Genomic DNA, 18,382 nt, shown 5'->3' on the forward strand with positions numbered 1-18,382 from the left:
GGGGGAGCTGCCACTGTGAAAATGGCTGTCTGTCTGCACATGCTGTGGTTTTTGAGTCTTTAAAGAGACAGGCATAGAATATCCAAAAGGTTAGAGGTGGATAACAGAGGGAGCATGCCAAGTGAAATCAGAGTCCCGGAAGGTGCGCGTGTTCGCTTTTGTCCATTTGGCAGCGACAGAGTAAGGAGAGTGTTATGTCTACAGGGCAGGACAGTGCCAAGCAGGAAGGGCAAGGTCCATGAGCAGGGGGGACTGTGCCCACTCATGACAAAAGGAAAAAAAAAAATAGTGCAGATCTGGTGTGAGGGAGTGACTGTCATCAAAAATCATGTTAGTGTGTTAAAGTGGAGGAGGGAGAGATTGTGTTAACATGCTGAGAAAAAGAAGAGAGATCAAGTTAAAACAGACTGTCATCTATCCGTGACCCACTGCTACCTACGAAAAACAGGCCTTTTGGTGCATCCAGCACATATGTGAAAGCTGCTGGCAGCTGTGCAAATCCGAAGGTGCATTCAGTGTTATGAATTTGCCTTCCTTTTCACCGTTTCGCCACCATCTCACACTGGCCATTCACACACATACCAACAATGTAAACAATAGCAGCAAAAAAGTTGTAACTTACAGCCTTTGTATATGTCTGTAGGAATCTGGACTGCACTCGAAGAGTAGTTGACCTTGTTTTTAAAATTGGGATCGTCCACAAACTCCAGTTCCAAAGACGATGAAGTCTCCAGTGGATTCTCCTCTTCCCCGTCCTCGGTCTGCACACACACACACACACACACACACACACACACACACACACACACACACACACACACACACACACACACACACACACAAATCGAAGTGAGAACACAAATAAGAACAGACAGGAAAAAGATGGAGAAACACGCTAATGTAGAACCGTATTTTGTCACCTCACCTATTGTGGTTTTACAGGACCTATTGTCTGCTTCCTGGTTTAGATGCTTCGGTTCTCGTAGGAGAACAATAGCAGGTATTAGCGCAGACACCAAACGGAGGTACTCATTAGTACTCCTGATGACAATCTCAGACACATGAGGTGTCGCACAAATTAACCCCAACAATAACTAGCACGTAGCACCACTTAATCACGGTTTAGTATACCGCCAGGACGAACGAGAGCAGCGCTGTTTCGCTTCTCTCGCCGATGAACATTTAACATTCAAAGAAATAAATAATTAGCATCTAATTTTTCTACTTATAGCATGTTCAGCGCCGAGAGTAAAGATGAGAAAGCTTGACACATATTACATTAGGAACTCTAGATATCAAAGAGAGCCTGAATATTAAAAAAAGAGCTAAACTGACATTTGAGCTTTTTATCTTGATAAGTTATCACTGTAGTACAATCTGTGCCTGTTAACACCGGATGAAGAGATTTTAGGTTGTGAAAAAAACAAGATATAAGCCTGCTGCCTGACTCTGTTTATTAGCTCATCTTGATCTGATATTACTGTGTGTGCCCTCTAAAGCCCTGTTAGATGCACTTTCTAAAAAACAGGTAAAGCTGACAAGTCAACGTCGTTGACTCCTTGCTACAAAGTAAAAAGAAATATTAAATTTATGTGTACTCATGCACCAACCTGTGATACAGAAGTAACCCTCAGCAAACTCAGGCATCGTGCTTCTCTAATTCCTTTTTTATTAGTGATCCTTCATTTGATTTCATTCACTTAATGCTTGCAAAACAAAAAACTCATATCTCAGATCATTCTTCGTGCATTTGAATAGCCAAAGAGCAGCATTTCACATCGCATCGCTTTGATAAAGCAGCACGGGTTAATTGGACCTGACATGAAAAAAAAAGGTTGTTTTTTGAAGAAATTAAATCAAAACCCCACGTCCAGAGCAAAATTTGATTGATGGGCACACTTTAATTGACTATTAAAATGCAATTACAAACTGTTGTCGGAATGAGCCGAGCGATAGCTTTGCTGAAGCCCCATTGAAAGACAGCAGAAGAGATGATGAGTATTGTGAGTATTGTTCCCCAGCTCAGGGGAAAGTTTTCACTACTATAAATAATATATTATAGCACAGGAAAAATATACATTGGGAAATATACAGTATGCTTGCACATATGATATTTAACCCATAGACCACTACTTTATTTGTGTTTTTAAAATAGTTAAACATTAAAACGAATGACCTCTCAAAAAAGTGTCTAGTTAAATCTAATTTACCTAACTGGCAATGTTTTAGAAAATCAATTAATAATGAGTATTAGTTCCACTAACTAAATTACTACTTCAACTTAAACTCATGGCACAATGTAATGTTTTTTGTTACAAGGTCACCTATACCCATTGTTTCTTTAATACTAGAGAGTTTACCTCCTCTGTTTAGTTATACTGAAGATCTGTTGCACACAACAAATGTAGAATAAAGTCTACCACAAATTTTGAGTTTGAATTTAAGAGGAAAGACTTATAAAAATACAATTCACGTGAAAAATATTTTGAATTTAGTAAACTGGTAATAAAATAGCAAAGTTCTGCTGCGGTGTAAAAAGAACTATGATTGAATGCAGCCTGTCTGTAAAAGCTTCGAGTCTTGCCCTATTCTATTCTGTCTACTTTTGGAATAATTCATATTGTAAATGCAAACAGTTCTCTCATTTTCACATTGCTCATATGGATCCTGCTGCTTGAGGTAACCCTGTGAAGCTTCAGGTTTTTAATACTGTCAAAAGAAAGACACCTACAAACAGCAGTAAGCAAAAACCACAACCAGGATTAATTCCTTTATAGACAAGCTTGTGTGTGCTTTTTTATGCTCTTTGTAACACCAATTAACCAGTGCTGCAGCTGAAATGTGGAAAAACCCTGATGTTCAGAGTTGTTTTGTATTTTTTCCCTGAAAAAAAAAATCACTGAGTTGGCAGCATGAATAGAGCGCATGTTGTTGTGCATTGATTACATGTATCAGTTTTGATAGCAGGCACCGTTTATTCCTTCATATTGTCAACCTGTGACTGACAGTTCAGGGGGTGCACTATGTTCATTACTGTAATTAAAAACCTGTTTTTGTTGATATGTTGTTACTGTAACCCTGACACAGGCAACCGCCTATGTCAGCCACATTGGCATGTGCCAGGATTTTTCAAAGTCTCTCTCTTTAAACACTCCCAGTTCATTAAAAGTTACAAACACAATTCTTACACTATCAGGCAACAACAACAAATACACAATACACATAATGTTGTCCTCTTGTCCTGGTTTAATGGGGCTTTTTATGTTCCAACTTCATAAGAAAAATAAACTGAGGCTAAGCTAGAGAGGGAGGTAATTTTCTAAGAAGGAAAACACATAAGAATTAGTTACTGTAAAAGCATGATCACACTATAATATTACTGGTTACACAGGGGTTTGATAGCAAATAGATGTCTGCTGGATTCATGTCAGTTTAACATATTGTTTCTGCTGTGAATCTGAAATGCTTTGAGCTTTGACTATCAAACAACAGTGAACCTGATTGGGTTAGGGATGTTGGCTTTTCAGCGGCACTAACTGTGAGTTTGTTTATCACTCAGTGTGACACTAATTCTGTCAATGTCGGGCATGGAGCCTCTTTTTTTTCCCTCCCCTTTCTTCAGAAGAGCCCAATCATAATTAACCAAGGCAGTGTCTAATTAGGAGCTGAATAAATCCACACAGGAAAGACTGATTGGTTCATTTTCTTCAACCATCCACCACCTGTTTTGCCCCATTCATTACCCAATTTGTTAATTTTATCTACCCGTTCTCAAGGTTTAATTAAAGATTGAAGAGGCCAGAGATGACATTTTAAAGCTTCTTTCTATCTCACCTTCAGCCAACCAGGGCTAACCTGAGACATACCGCTTGTGACCCTGTGTATGTGCTTGCACGAGAGAGTGCTTAGGTGGAGGGAAAGAAAAAAAGACTATGATAACCTAAGACTAAGATAATCCTTTTAAACAATGGCTGCTTCACAGAAAGCAACAATATGAGCACTAAACAGATGTTTAACATGCTTAACAAGTAGTGCTATTTGCATTTGCACGTCACATCTGAAAAACTGTGAAAAACCATTTCAATTTTGAGTCACAATTACACTAATCACACTTGTAATAATATATTTTATGTGTCTGATGCTTGTCCTCCAAGTAAATTACAACCTAGTGAGACATGATTGACAATATTTTTCAGCCAGGCAGATATAAGTATTGTGCTGAAAGTGGGATCACGCAGTCCAAATAATATTTGCATTTTCACCCGGGATGCTTTGTCTGCTCTCTGCCGAAGCGTATCTTATAATCTTTTAGGAGGTGAGAGGGAGCTGCTTTTGTTTGTTTTTGCAAAGATACAAGTGTTTTAACTCACGGCCACACGGGACCCAAAAGTCACAGTGTTATTTCACATCCAAACAAACTCGCTATTTAAAAAGCTCGATAGCTGAACGTATCTAAAAGAGGCAAATAAAACATTCTTCAGCTTCCACATTAGAATGAACATCAGACATGCTTTGGGACATGACCGGTTTTTAACTTAAAATGAATCATCGCATTCCACATTTATATCAAGCGCACACTGACAACAGGAGAAGTTAACAGGGTACAGTGTAGAAGAGAGAAAAGAGCCTGCCAGTTACTTACCATTCTTGAAAACAGTCTTCAAACATCCCATTGCTCTATCATTAAAAGGTTTTTACTCAAGAAGTGGAGCTTAACTGAAAGAAAAAGTCATCGAGGGAGGAATCAAGATTCAGACAAGGGAGTACTGGTGGACTACTGTTGGGATTTTAGAGAGGAATGACCTCTGCCTGACTTATCCTGTCTTTTTTGGGGGTGGTGGTGGTTGTGGACTTGGTGATGTGGGGGTCAGAGGTGTGTCGCTGGTTTGGCCTCAGCGTGCCATGTTAATGATGACCGATGTTCTCCAATTAGATGCGCTGACAGGCCCTAAAGCACTGTGTCATTAATCAAGGGAGTGGCGTGCACAAAGAGAAAATCACATCATGATTTATTGCTCCTCTGCCTCCCTTTCTCACTCTCTTCCCATCCTTTTTTTGTGCTTTGGTGATCTAAAGAGGATTCTTGCACTCCTCCTTGAAACTTAATCAATCAGCGGGCACGGGCTCCAAGTGCACCCCATCCTGAGGAGGAACTGCAGGCTGCAACCAGAGTGGCGGCCTGGTGAGACCAATGATTTGCTGGGCTTTTCTGCTTCTTTGAATGCCACTCATATTCTTCAGTGTGAACGGCACGAGTGATAGAAATTGTTCCCACTGTATGAAACTGCGATGTGACCTGTGTTTAGGTCTGAGGTGTCTCGATGAGCACAGAGGTCTGACAACCATCGTGGTCCAGAGGAAGGAGAAAACTCTGGAAATTAGACCGGAGGGAGGACATCTAAAATCACTGTCACATGCATGTCAGCCTAGCCCTGCTCTGTCACACCAGCTCACCATATAGCAGTGTCACCTCGCTAACGCACACAGACAGCCCAGGGGCCTATGACCGGAGGAAGGGGAAGGCGGGGAGGGGTGCATCAACACCAAGAAGGGAAAGGATGGGGTAGGGTTGCAGGACACGGTGGCAGGGGTAGGAAGTTGAGTGGGTGGGATTTGGGGTTTAAGGCAGGCAGACGTGTGCGTGGGAGGGGGTAGCAGTCCGTACTGTACTCACATAGTCTGAATCCGCTTTGGAATCGTAGTATGAAATGGCATTCTCCTGTACAGAAAAGAAAAGTAAAAAGAAAGATGATGAGAGAAGATATAGCAGTGCCTATATCAGCCCGGACCTGCGGTGGTAAGGTAAAGAGACTCATGGTTATATTCAATCACACTGTTCAGCATGAGAATATAATCAGCATCACAGAACACAGAGGAGTAGTGTGATGTGGAATGTCATGAGAAGGTGAGAAGATAGCTGTAGGATGTGCTGCATCTGGACGATGCTTTTGTTAATAAGATGCAAATGTACGTGGCACATGTTTGCGCTTTGTTTGAGACGCTATAGGAACAGTTTCTGGTGCTGTGGAAACTGTTGTCCCCTTGTGTGGCGCTGTGGCATGAGCTCAGATGTAACATGGAGTAAAGTGGTTCGTGTGCGAGCAAAAATAAACTCAAAACATTACTCTCTCTGGGAGTCTTATCAACCTCTGCTGGTTGTGTTTTCAGTCTAGGCAAACAGCTCTCGTGGGAGGGAAGAAACACAAAAAGGAAAAGAATGAAAATTTATTTGCATTACTTAATTAACAAGTAAAGTTTGTGGTCACCTGCTGAAGCCCCAAATTCAGTTTTCAGCCTTTACCTGGCACTATTCCCAGGATGTTAGCTTCCCTGCCGTGCTTTTTCAGTGAAATGGCATGCTTATCTCCCACAAAGGCAGGCGTGAGGGCGGGCAGGGGCTGCGTGTATCGCCCAGGATCCGTGTGGCCTGCCTCATTATCATGAGAAGGCTGGCTGAGGATGCACTCTCAAGGGCAGCCCAGTGACCGCCTCGCCCACACTGTAAGAGCTGGTCATGGTCTGATGAAGGAGGATAGCTGACAGAGAAATAGAGTTTTCTATACAGGTGTACAAAGTCTTAAACAATGAGTACTCAGCCTGATTAATTTACTCAGTTTCTATTAGGCTCTTTCTTACTCCTACTGTTTGGTACATAATTATTCGCATCTCTCAGGTGCTCTGTGCATTTATTGATCTCAAGACAAAAACACAAACCTATACACTCGCATGTATCTATATGGACAGGTCCTCTCTTTCAGCCAGCGCTCATCATCCCGTCATTCTCTTTCAATGTAAAAGCCTTTCTACACACAACAGTCGAGGTCTTGGCACGCCTGCAGCGATAATCAGCTAGTCAGTCATCAGCTCAGTACCAAACAATCCATCAAAGAAAGAAAAAAGCAAAACAAAACAAAACCAAAAAAAAAGGAAAAAAGATCAAAACTCAAGCTGACACCAAACATGGGGTGGGTGAGTCTGGGCTCAGCTTGTTTGGGAAATTAGAGAGGACAAGAGAGAGGAAGAACAGGACTTCCTTCCCGACACATCTCCTCAACTTACCAGCACTCCCTGTGGCGCCCAGCTCTTTCAGACATCAGGAGTGAGCAAAGTAAGGAAAGGAGCTGAGAGGAGGATCAGAGCAGATCTTTCAGGGAGTACACTGGGTTAAGTTGGAGGTTAGGATGGAGGCTCAGGCCAGGCTGATATGAAGGGATGAATTGTGAAGCGAGAGAGAGAGAGAGAGAGAGAGAGAGAGAGAGAGAGAGAGAGAGAGAGGACGAGCGATGGGTGGTTGTGGTTGGGTGCAGTGGGAAAAGAGCTGCCAGGGCTAAAAATAGCCCATGCCTCTGCAGAGAGAGAAGAGAAATGAAGTGAGAGCGAGAGAGGGACTATGGCAAAGCAACAGGGTTGTTGTGTCTGCCAGCTGGATTGATCCGGAGCCCAGTCCTGCTTAGACTGGTCCCATGCTTCTAAAGAGTTTACTCTCACTGCTGCGGCATTACAAGTCATTATTCAGAACTGCTTCCTGTAAATAAAAGCTTGGTTCCTCACACCCAAGGGACACCGTCCAGCATCTTTACTCAAACTGTAGTTGCCTACTTCCCGATTACCATTTGAACTGCTGTTTTGCTATGTAGCCCTTATTAGGTCAGACAGTAATTCAAATGTAAAAACTAAATATGTGACTACATAACAGTTGCACATACTTCCATATAGGACACAAGGGGTCACTAATTTAACACTCATAAAAACGATACAGTCACTAGACCTCAACCTGGTTAAATGCATCTGGGCTATTTTGAACAGCAGCCTCTGCCAATGTCATCAAACTCCAAATGAAGTATTGTGTTTAAGGAGAAAAGTGTCTATAGTCTTTGCCACGGAGTAGTGTAGCTTTTCTGAGGCTCATTTTAAAAAAATTAACAGTTAATTTTCTGTCTTTTTGATGATATTCGTATCACATCTGTTATGATCCTGCTGCTGGTAAACATCATAATCCTGATTGTTTTGCTGCATTCCTGTTTTGCAGCAGCATTGTTTTGTATTCCTAAAAACCAAGCACACCCTTTTTCTTTTACATTGTTGCAGCGACTGCTAATGCCTAAAAGCCCAAACTCACTGTTTAGTTCAGCTCGAGCCAAGCTGCATGACAAAGAGCCTTTGGCAACTTTGGCAAACAAGATCTAAGTAAAGGAGTTAAAAGTCATAAGAAGGTTCTGTCTGGGCTCCCATGGCCAAGTTCCCAGAGATGTGAGTCATCCTGGACAGCGCCGAGGCTCGACCTCTTGTGGTAGAGGCAGCAGCCAATGGGGACAGACACTTACCCATCAGGAATCGGCTTCATGATCACAAACACCACCTGACTATGAGAGCCTGCCTACTCCACCACACATCCAACCACTCACAAGCACGCACAGAAGACGGGTCCGAGGCCACCATGACCCTTTGAGCATTCACTAGGGTAACATGGCCATCTGCTGTGGCTGGTCACAGGCCTCCACGGGCTCAGGGTCTGGGTTAAACACACATCTCATACAACACCAAGCCAGCAATTATCCCTCACTGATCTCCTTGCCCTCTGCACACGGCTGGCTTACACATGCACGAAAAAATGTATGATCTTATGTCTACAGAAACTGGGTGTGTACATGCAAACTATAGCTTGCATGTACATACCCACAAAACAGAAAACACACAAAGCAGGAGAAATTCCCACTGACACAGTGCTATCAGTAAATTAAATCTATCATGCTGAGTGGACCAACAAATTCAGGAGACAAACACTGAGGTCAGCTGATGATCTCCAGCCACTCCCCTACATCAATCTTCCCCTGCTCATCTCCTACCGCCCTCCTCTGCTCACCGTTATCTTGATCTGCTTCCTCTTTTCTCCCTTTGCCCCATCTCCCCTTCTCCTCCCCCCTGCCCCGTCTTATCTTCATCTTTTCCAATCTCTCTTTCCTCAATACCGGCCTCCTCTCGCCAATTTCTGATTTCACCAAAAGCAGCAGCGCGTAGGTTAGATGCCTACTGTTGCTATAGAAACCGCCCCTGTGCTCTAGATCACAATGTGACTTTGTCTCCTCGCCAGGGCTCCTATGCCTGCTCGTTTTTATGTCTGACCAGATACATGCCTGCCTATCTTTGCTTTGTTTGTTTTTTTAAATGTCTCTGTGAAAGGTTGTTCTTCTTCATTGTGTTTTCTTCTCACAGGTGATGCATGCTATTTCAAATTCGGCTATTGCTTGTAGTTACACATTTAAACTTCAATATCCACTTTCAGGTGAAGGTCAGAGCCCAAAATTTCATGATATGTGAAGAAGATCTTGGCAGATAATTCATCTTCTAAAGTGCGTCATAACAATTCTGACTGAAAAATGGCTGGCACCTATAAAAGGATGCTAAATGTAGGGGTACATGTTATGACTGAGCACGGTCGCTGGGGCTCAATCTTCTGAATTTGAATCTGTGAGCTCTCTCAGCATGCTGGCTGCGACAGGTTGACATTTGAATGCGAGACAAGCGCTCCATCATCGGTGGGGACAGATTACAGTCATATTCATATCTCCTCTGGACACCTGCTAATGAATTTATAATTACAGAACACACTTTGTGCTTCTGCTGTGCCCTGGGGTGTGCACACAAGCATGGAGTAACACAAACACACACACAGACACGCACACACTGTGAACCTCTCTCTTGGCCCCGATAGTCTTGCAATCATTCCAAGCACCAGTTTCCCTAATGGAAGCTGACATTATATCAAACACAATAAAGTTTTTCATTTACTGCTCTTCATTAACCCACGCACATCAGCCCATAAGGTACACACTACCACACAAACACATGCACACATGCGCACACAGCTCAGTTACTGTGAAAATTGAAGTAGAATAAAAAAGGAAAGCTGATACAATGTGATCCGACTCCAGAGAACTAATCTGTGAAGTTTTGCTGGAAACCAGTTAAGATGCTTTACATTTTCACCCCCTTCATATCTCCTTGGCTCTGATTTCCACTCCTATCTTTATCTAGATACCAGTTTAGCACATGAACTGCAGTCCATTATCCGGCTGGGTGATGAGTGAGAATACAAATCTCTGACTAAGTCAGATTGAACGCTCGCTATTACAGTCTGATTGCACCTATATGAGAATATAGCAGGTAATTGTCTGGAGAATTCACAGCAAGTGTGCGAGCATCATGTCTCCCACCTCCTGCACGCTCTACCCAGGCAGCACATCTCATCTAAAACGTCACATATGTGAAATGTCACATGTTCAGACTTTATCCTGACTTCACTCTCCAGACGTTTGAACTTGGTAAAACTGGACAATATTAGAAGGTGATTCTTTGCAGTAAGAGACGCTACCCTTCGTGTTTGGCACACGTCAACTCCTGTGCGCACACCACACACACATTATACAATTTCCGTATGTTAAGCAAGAAATGACTGACATCCAATTTCTTATGGAGACAGAGGAAATACATACACAAGGGCATTCATACTAAAAGGAGAGACATCCAAATTAAATCGTAATACGCCATCAGAAACTAATTTGTTCAGCTCGTTTTCTTTAGTATATATTTAGTACTATATTAATCATAGACATTTAAAAAAAATTGTCAGAAATCTGAGGGGCCTTTTACCACTTTGATCTTGAACTGCAGAGGTTGCCTGTGAATAAAATATGAAACTTTGTTCTTTAGGGGAGCTGTTCTCGCTGCTGGCAGTGTGTTTTTTTTCCCTTCTCACTGTATGCTCATAAAAAGCACAGTATGTGGACGTTTGTAATTAAAATGCATGGAACATTTTACAGTGCAGGACTTCCACCTATAGCAGACTGCATTTCTGGGGGAGGGGTGGTTGGTGCGGGGCATTGCCAGTCCTAGTGCGCTTGCTGTGGGGGGCAGCTGTAGAGTTATCAGCGTGGGAGCTATTAGTGCTGTGGCTTGAAGCCTTCGTTGTACTTACAGTAACATAACGAGTGGTCATCAGCTTGAGTAGTTCCTGTTCTGTCTCTGTATGTGTGCCAACTCTCCAGTCAGAATGAATACAGACAGGCAGACACACATTTTTTCAAACACACACATGCACAGAAAACCCTAACTCTCATTAACAGAAGCAAACTACATCTAAAGTTTATCTATCTATCTATCTGCAGCGTTAGTATATATATATGTGTGTGTGTGTGTGTGTGTGTGTGTGTGTGTGTGTGTGTGTGTGTGTGTGTGTGTGTGTGTGTGTGTGTGTGTGTTAAAGGAATTTTCAAAATGTTTTCATTTATGTATTTTTCTGTGGGTTTAAGGCAAAGTATTGCTAATGCCTTTTAACTTCAGCTCTTCAAGGCAGACTGCTGTTTGATGTGTCAGGTCCTGAAAAAAATTCTGTTTTTTTTTAACCAATGAAGGTTAGAAAAATGGCTCTTTATAATTCCAAGTCAATGAGAAGAGTCAACAGGCAAACTGGAAATTAAACCGCTGGCCCGGAAGAATAATAAAACAAGAGAAGGAGAGAGCTATTGAGCTGAAGTGAAACTCAGATAAAGGGGTGTATGATTGAGGCCTTGGGCGCGGCTGCCTCGCTCTCTCTCGCTCTTGCTCTCTCATTGGCATGCTCTGTATCTCGAGGCTTTTAAGCGATTAGGGAGCTGCTGAGACCATGGCGTCCAAGCATAGCTCCATGCAGATGTTCATTTGTATGCCAATAAACAAATGTGCCCCCAGATTAAAGCTCCAATACACAGTGCAAATTCAGCAAAGTGAATGACATTCTCCATGGACAACTCATCAATGTCTTGCTCCTCTTCACGCACAACCCCATGCCTCCTCCGAACTGCACGCTGACTTCAAAGACTGGCAATGATGGGCAAAAATCCGCGAGATATTAGAAGAAACGAGTGAAGAAAGAGAAGAGTCTTGATTATTTTAAAATGAAAACGAAATAGTTTATTTGAATACATTACATTACGTTACATGTGCCCCCAATTTGGCCCATGAATCTGCAAATTCCCTTCTTTAAGTCTCTCTTTGTAAACACCCTGCAGGTCAAAGATGCCAACTTTTTTTCTCCTCTTATATCCTTCCTCCCTCTCCTTTCCTCTTTCATTTACATCTCTGCTGTGCTGTCTTTTTCTTTCAGAGCCTGACACTTTCCCTCGGTAAAAGCAGTTAAATCAGTCTGTGAATATTTCAATCCTGTGATAAGGAAAGAAGGCTTTGTCCTGCTGCACTCTGGGTAATGCTGCACTCCATTGTTGGCTGACAGGGCTCCATTGAGTAGCAGGTTTTAACGCTGATAGCATCACCACCCTGCATGGACACAGTGCCAGATAAAAAGCCTATCCAATGTGGCACACGCATGCCCACACCTCCAAACAAGCCTGCAATCTGATCATCACAGGAAAAGAAGGAAAGAGGTGCTGTAACACCAAATAAAGACAAATAAGATAAACAGGGCGTGACAATACTAACGCTATCATTGGATTCCCAAGGGATTTGATAAAGCAAATGCAATTACGTGCGTCTAACATTGTACGGCTTCCATAGCTGAAGTGACCAATCACATACACTCCAGCGCTCTGTGTGGACCGCCCCGCCAATCACACTGCAGCTTGGTATGACACTGGTTCTACGCTTATCTTAGCAAAATGTTTCCAGGTTGCATTTTTCTCAGAGGGCTGAATGCTGCTTTTCATTTCACTGATGTTTTTCAGCCATTTTACCACCGCTAGTCCGTAGCGTCCCTAAAAGTCACCACCCCCTCTTTACAGCCTGACTGAGTGCCCAATCAACAATCAGCGCCAGCCAAAGGAAACCTGTTATTTTCGACCCCATAATCATTTCCATCACATGCCTTGCTGTACCTCACAATGATTTGAACATTGAAATGACAAAGGGAACCCTGCTTTAAGATATCTGCAGATAGGAACCAAGGACAGCAGGGACAGAATTCATCAAGCGAGTGCTAAAACCCGAGGAATCTTTCCTCAGCTGCAGCATAACCAAGCTCTCACCGCTCACAAAATGACAGCCTAGCTGATGAGAGGCATCACTTTCCTGGAAAGCTGTGGTGGCCTCAAACACAGAGAGAAAATGAGCAGGTTTCTTGCAAACATCCTATCTAATGGAGGCAAAATGAGACAATATGGGGCTGTACCTCTGCAGTTAATAAATGGGTATCACCAGAGATCAAGGCAAGAGTGCTTCTTGTGTTCAAAATTTTGGGCAAAACCTAGAGATACCTATAACTAGATAACTAGAGATAACTATACTCATACTTGGAGGCTAATTGATATTAAATTACCATCTGATTACATATTTATTTGCAACAGTGCGGCCTTGGCCTCCTCCAGCTAACATACAACTTTAGCTAGCCCCGCCTCTCACTAGCAGCTGAACACATGGACAGCAGCACAGCAAACTCAGTGAAGCACCTTAAAGAATGACAGCCCGGTCTTTATGAAGAATTTCATGATATCAGTAAAGTTGTTTCAACAACAGTCAAGTATCAAACAACTGTCATAAATACTGACTTGGCCAGGGCACACGTTAATGTTAACGTTAGCTGTTTAATTATTGGCAGCTACTCACGTTAGCCACCTGTTAAATGATCGTAAAGGTATTGCTTATCAGCTTTAAACCAAATAAAGGTTAGTTTCATTACCTTGCTTTGTCTGTGAGTCCTGCATTTGGCTTCTTTTTTGCCAAACCCCCATGACACTATGACTAATAATAAAACAATAAATTTAATGTGGGAGTTAAGCAGCAGATGTTATCAGTTTTGAACTGCAGTGGTAATAGACATGTTAATTTAACAGGATTATGCAATTATGTGCCTCTAAAATATATTATGCTTCTAGGCTGAAGCTGAGAAAGGTAGATATCAGTAGCTAGAATGAAACAACAGCAACTTACCTTAATTACAGAATTACAGGAAATAAATAGAGCTGCAGCTGATTACATGTTCATGGACAATATTGTTCTAATCTTTGTTTACAAAAACTATACCTCTTGAATACAGAAAGCTGTATCTCAAGTGCTTATCAGTCCATTGTGACTTCGTTTTTTACTATCGAGCTCTGACCAGAAGAGCCAACAGGCAGCAGGTTTACCCTTTAAAATAACATTTCATGGGCGTTAGCCATGTGTTCAAATGGGAAAATCAAGTTCTGCAGCATAACTCGGTGGATTTCTCTGACTATTGATTCCCATCTCCTGTGAGGCAGAGGGATCGATCAGTGGGATTTAGACAAGGGGGCCACTTTCTCAGCCCTCCCTCCTGGCCTGCATGCCGCATCACAGTTGGGCAAACTCCTCCTGACAGAAGGCTTATTGACATCTCTGAACTTTTCTTTCTCTGTCATCTTTTTTTTTCTTAATGTTTCTGCACTTTAATGCTTCTTCCATTCTGAGTCACCTTACACTTTGTGATGTCCCCCCTGCTCGTGTTTTTGTGAAAAGGTGTTTCTTAAGGTAACAGCAACACATTAGTTATGAAACGTGGGGGGGAGAATACCTCAGAGAGATGAGAAAAGAGTCTGAGTGGGAAAAGGGGAAAAAAAGGTGAAAAGGACATTTCCACCTCAGAGCGCACCACTTAAACAAATTACAACGGTCTGCAATCAAGGAGCTGAAATTACCAAACTGCTGGGTCACCACAGCAACCAGAAGTCTGATCAAAGCTGTGAGCAGCACAGCAGTTGATAGAAAAATGAAGGGAGGTAACAGGGGAGGAGGTGCTAAAGGGATGGGAGAGCTGAGGAGACGAGGGAAACTGCGGTCAAAACACAGGTTTAGGTTTTAACTGTACTGGCATAAGACTAACAAATCAGTTGATCAGGAGTGTCTTAATCAGCACATATTCTTCAAGCACAGATTACCAGCTTTCCTATTCTATCCTATCCCTTTTATCCAATTTCCTATTCCTATTGTTGTTGTGGTTGTCACTGAGTATGAGCACGAGTTATGTTTAATCCTTATTCTACTGAGCCCCTCACACCATCACGTTTGAAAGGGAAGAGACGTCCTTTTCAAACAGCGAAAAAGCAAAATGTGTAGGAATTCCTGTCCATATATCCCATCCACATATTTTTCCCTTCCAGTGATGAGCAGATGGAAGGCCGTTCCATGGTTCAGGATTCAGTGATAACACTGTTTACGAGTTCTATTACGTGCTCGGCAGGCTGCGAGCACTCTGTCTCAGTGCAGCTAGAAGGAAGTGGAAGGGGTGAAAGCTCACAATGGAAATAGATGCAGTTTATTTGTGACTATGCTTATCAGTGTTTGAAATAAGAACTGTGCGTTAAAAAACGGGTTCACACGGCTATATTCCAGACTTTTTTCCATCAGCCCTCTGCAGCGGAGACGTTTTGAGTTTGGTTCTGCTAACACAAGATGGATTCAATTTTTATTTACAAGGTCTGTAGCTGATGTTTGAAAAGAGGACTGGATATCCCATAAAACACAGAACCACACCAACAGTTTGATTACTGTTTTGAATAGCAAAAGCTATAATTACAGGAAAAATAGGCTTTATGCTGTCAGATTATGATTTGTAGATATTAAACTACAAAAAGTCCTGGTCTAATCAAGACTCACTGTCCCATCAAGTTGATGGCAGAATTTGATGTCTGAAAAAGTTGAAATAACATTCCTTGTTATTTTCAGCAGCCCATAAATGTCTGGGAACTGAGGAGACCAGCTGCTGGACTCTTGGGTCTTCCTTGTGGTATTTTTTATTTCATGATGCAGCCAGTGTTTTCAGTTGTTGAAAAGTCTGGACTGCATGCAGCCCACTTCCAGACCTGGACTTTTTATCTAGGAAGCCATACTTCTGTAATAGATATAGTATGCGGTTTATCAGTGTGTTAGTGGAATATGCAAGACCTTTCCTGAAAAATCCATCTGGACAGGAGCACATGTTGCCTTAAAACCTGTAATACCTTGTCAGCACTGATGGTGCCTTTCCAGATGTACCAGCAGCCAATTCCATAGGCAGTAATCCATCCCCATCAGAGAGGCCCAGTTATGACAAGCTGCATGGTCCCTACCCTCCTTTGTCCAGAGGATACGGTGTCTATGTTTTCCACAAAAAAGTCACATTTTACTTCTAAAAATGTTAATGTGAAACCACCTGAGGGCCCAAAGATAATAGGCATTTAAATATTAGTTTCTGGCCTTGTCCCTAGTTCACAGAGATTTCTCCAGATTTTCTGAATCTTTAGATGATATTATGCACTGCAGATGACAAAATCTTTAGTTTTCACCACTTTTCAGGGAAAAACACTATTCTGAAAGTGTTGCACAATTTTAGTCAAACTGGTGAAGTTTTGCTTATCATTACTTCAGAAAAACTCCAAAATATGCTTTTTATACCCAATCATGTTGACCTGTTGCCAATTAATTCCAACTTCTTTTTTTTAAATGTGTTGTGTCACAGAAATTCAAAATGCACTAATATTTTTGATGAAATAGCAACAAACTTCTATGTTTTCTGTGGTCCACTGTGAGTAAAGTTGTGCATATCATTCCATTCTGCTTTTCAGATAACATCCCAATATGTTTATTATTGGTTTTGTACATTTATAACAAGCTAATTTACTGTCAGAGATATAAGCATTGTCGAGTGCTTTGTATAACAGCTAAGGTTAAAATGTGCTTTCTACCTGAAGACTATTTAATGTGAGAATCATCTTGAGTGGCAGCTTTGACTTTAATATCAGTCCACTTAAATTATATATAATATAATATATAATTTTTCCTCTTTTTAAAACTCATTAACCTTGGTCTGTTTTATGCCAAATTACTAACTCCTGCACATATAAACAATTCTTAATTGTTGGCACAGTAGTGTGTGCTAAGAAAAAAAAAATCGAAACGTCTTCCTTTTAGTTAATACAGTAAAACGAAGAGATAATAACAAGAGGCAAGTAACATTTTCAGATAACCACAGAAAAGGAGAAATAACACATAAGATTAACATGTAGAGAGGAGCCAGGGACAGGCACCCTTCATTTCTGTCTATTTTACCAGAATTTGAATGTGTCCAAGGCAGCCCTCATAAGACTAATGTATTCTGTGGTTAATGGAGCTGGTTGCTTCGAGGGCTGGGCTGAGAGTCGCCACAATGATTCTCACTCATTTCCTCTGAAGGGCCAATTATCTCAAATAGAGGCATTATGAAAGGAGCCGAACTTGGTCAAGTGAACAAACCCTTGCAGCTCGCGCTCCCAGCACTTCAGGTCATGTTACACCTCTAAGGGGACCTATAGTGATTTAAGGACATTTAATGTGGCTGGAAATACTGACTAAATGTAGCTACTATAGAAGGGTGACAAATTAAAGAAAAAAAAAACACAGTATGTTAGTGATGTCTGTTGGTGTTGATTAATATGAGTATCTGAAATGCTACAATAAGAATGAAATATTGTTCTTGCAAATCCATGGTGACGGAGAGATTTTTAACTGGATTTAGGTCTGATGACTGGAAAAGGCCACACAGTGTGCTTTTTCTTATCAGATCATTTCAAGACCCCTCATGCCCTGTCATCCTGGAAGAGACCCCTCCCAGCACGATCAGAAACACTTTATATTGATTTGCACAATCCTTTCCTTTCAGATTATAAGCATGGCAGCAAAATGCCCCGACAGCATAACAAAGCTGCTGGGCTAGGGGTGGAGGGGGGTCAGGTTTTTCCTTTAATTTGTCACCTGTATGTACATGTGCTGAGAGCCATAAAGAGGTCACATGAATACCACTATTATGTATGAGAGTGGGTGGCTGAGTGGAGTTGAAGAGAGAGAAGCAGAGAGAGAGAGAAGAAGAGAAAGAGAAGGAGAGATTGTGTTGTCCTATGATGAAAGGCTTGATTGATTAGAGAGAGATGATTGCAGTAAATGGCCTGGAAGATGGCTCCATCTCTGTTTCCCGTTTTCTCCATCTCTTATACCTTCTTCCCTCACTCACTTGCTTTCTCACTTACACCTCTCTCACTCTCTCTCTCATTCCCGTCGTGCTTCTCTTTGTCACCCCCTCTTCTCCCTGGTTTCATCATGGCAACCCATCAACACAGCGCCTCTTTCTCTCTCTCTCTCTCCTAATGGCACAGCTATTAGTACTAATGCATTTCAAACATACAGCAGCTGCCACATCGCAATCTGAATGAAAGGACATGTCTTCCTCCAATCTCTCCAATCTCTGTCCTTTCTTCATCCAATCTTGTGTCTCGGTCCTAATGTGCTGCGCCTTATGTCAAATCTTCCTCAGATATATGACAGTGGTCATCAACAGCAACCTCTATACGTGATATGGGACGTGTGGCTGATAATAACATTGCTAATATACCTACAAAGTAGCTCGCCAGATACATTTATATATATA

At 41.9% G+C, this 18,382-nt stretch overlaps 1 protein-coding gene across 5 annotated transcripts in view; it reads right to left on the bottom strand.

Annotated features, from left to right (window-relative positions):
• Positions 1 to 18,382, bottom strand: part of cacna2d2a (calcium channel, voltage-dependent, alpha 2/delta subunit 2a) — a 171,110-nt gene that overhangs the window by 58,374 nt on the left and 94,354 nt on the right. For 4 of the 5 annotated variants that reach the window (XM_013908602.1, XM_005724753.2, XM_013908600.1 and 1 more), the window contains 2 exons: positions 5,675 to 5,719; positions 623 to 761 (listed from right to left, as the gene is read on the bottom strand). In XM_013908602.1, coding sequence (XP_013764056.1) covers positions 623 to 761; positions 5,675 to 5,719 — 184 coding nt within the window. The remainder of the gene's footprint in view (positions 1 to 622; positions 762 to 5,674; positions 5,720 to 18,382) is intronic. The other variant, XM_013908601.1, reaches the window with a different exon arrangement.

The sequence above is a fragment of the Pundamilia nyererei genome, unplaced genomic scaffold (genome assembly GCF_000239375.1).
Source record: "Pundamilia nyererei isolate P.nyererei 1_Seehausen unplaced genomic scaffold, PunNye1.0 scaffold00012, whole genome shotgun sequence".
NCBI lineage: Eukaryota > Metazoa > Chordata > Actinopteri > Cichliformes > Cichlidae > Pundamilia > Pundamilia nyererei.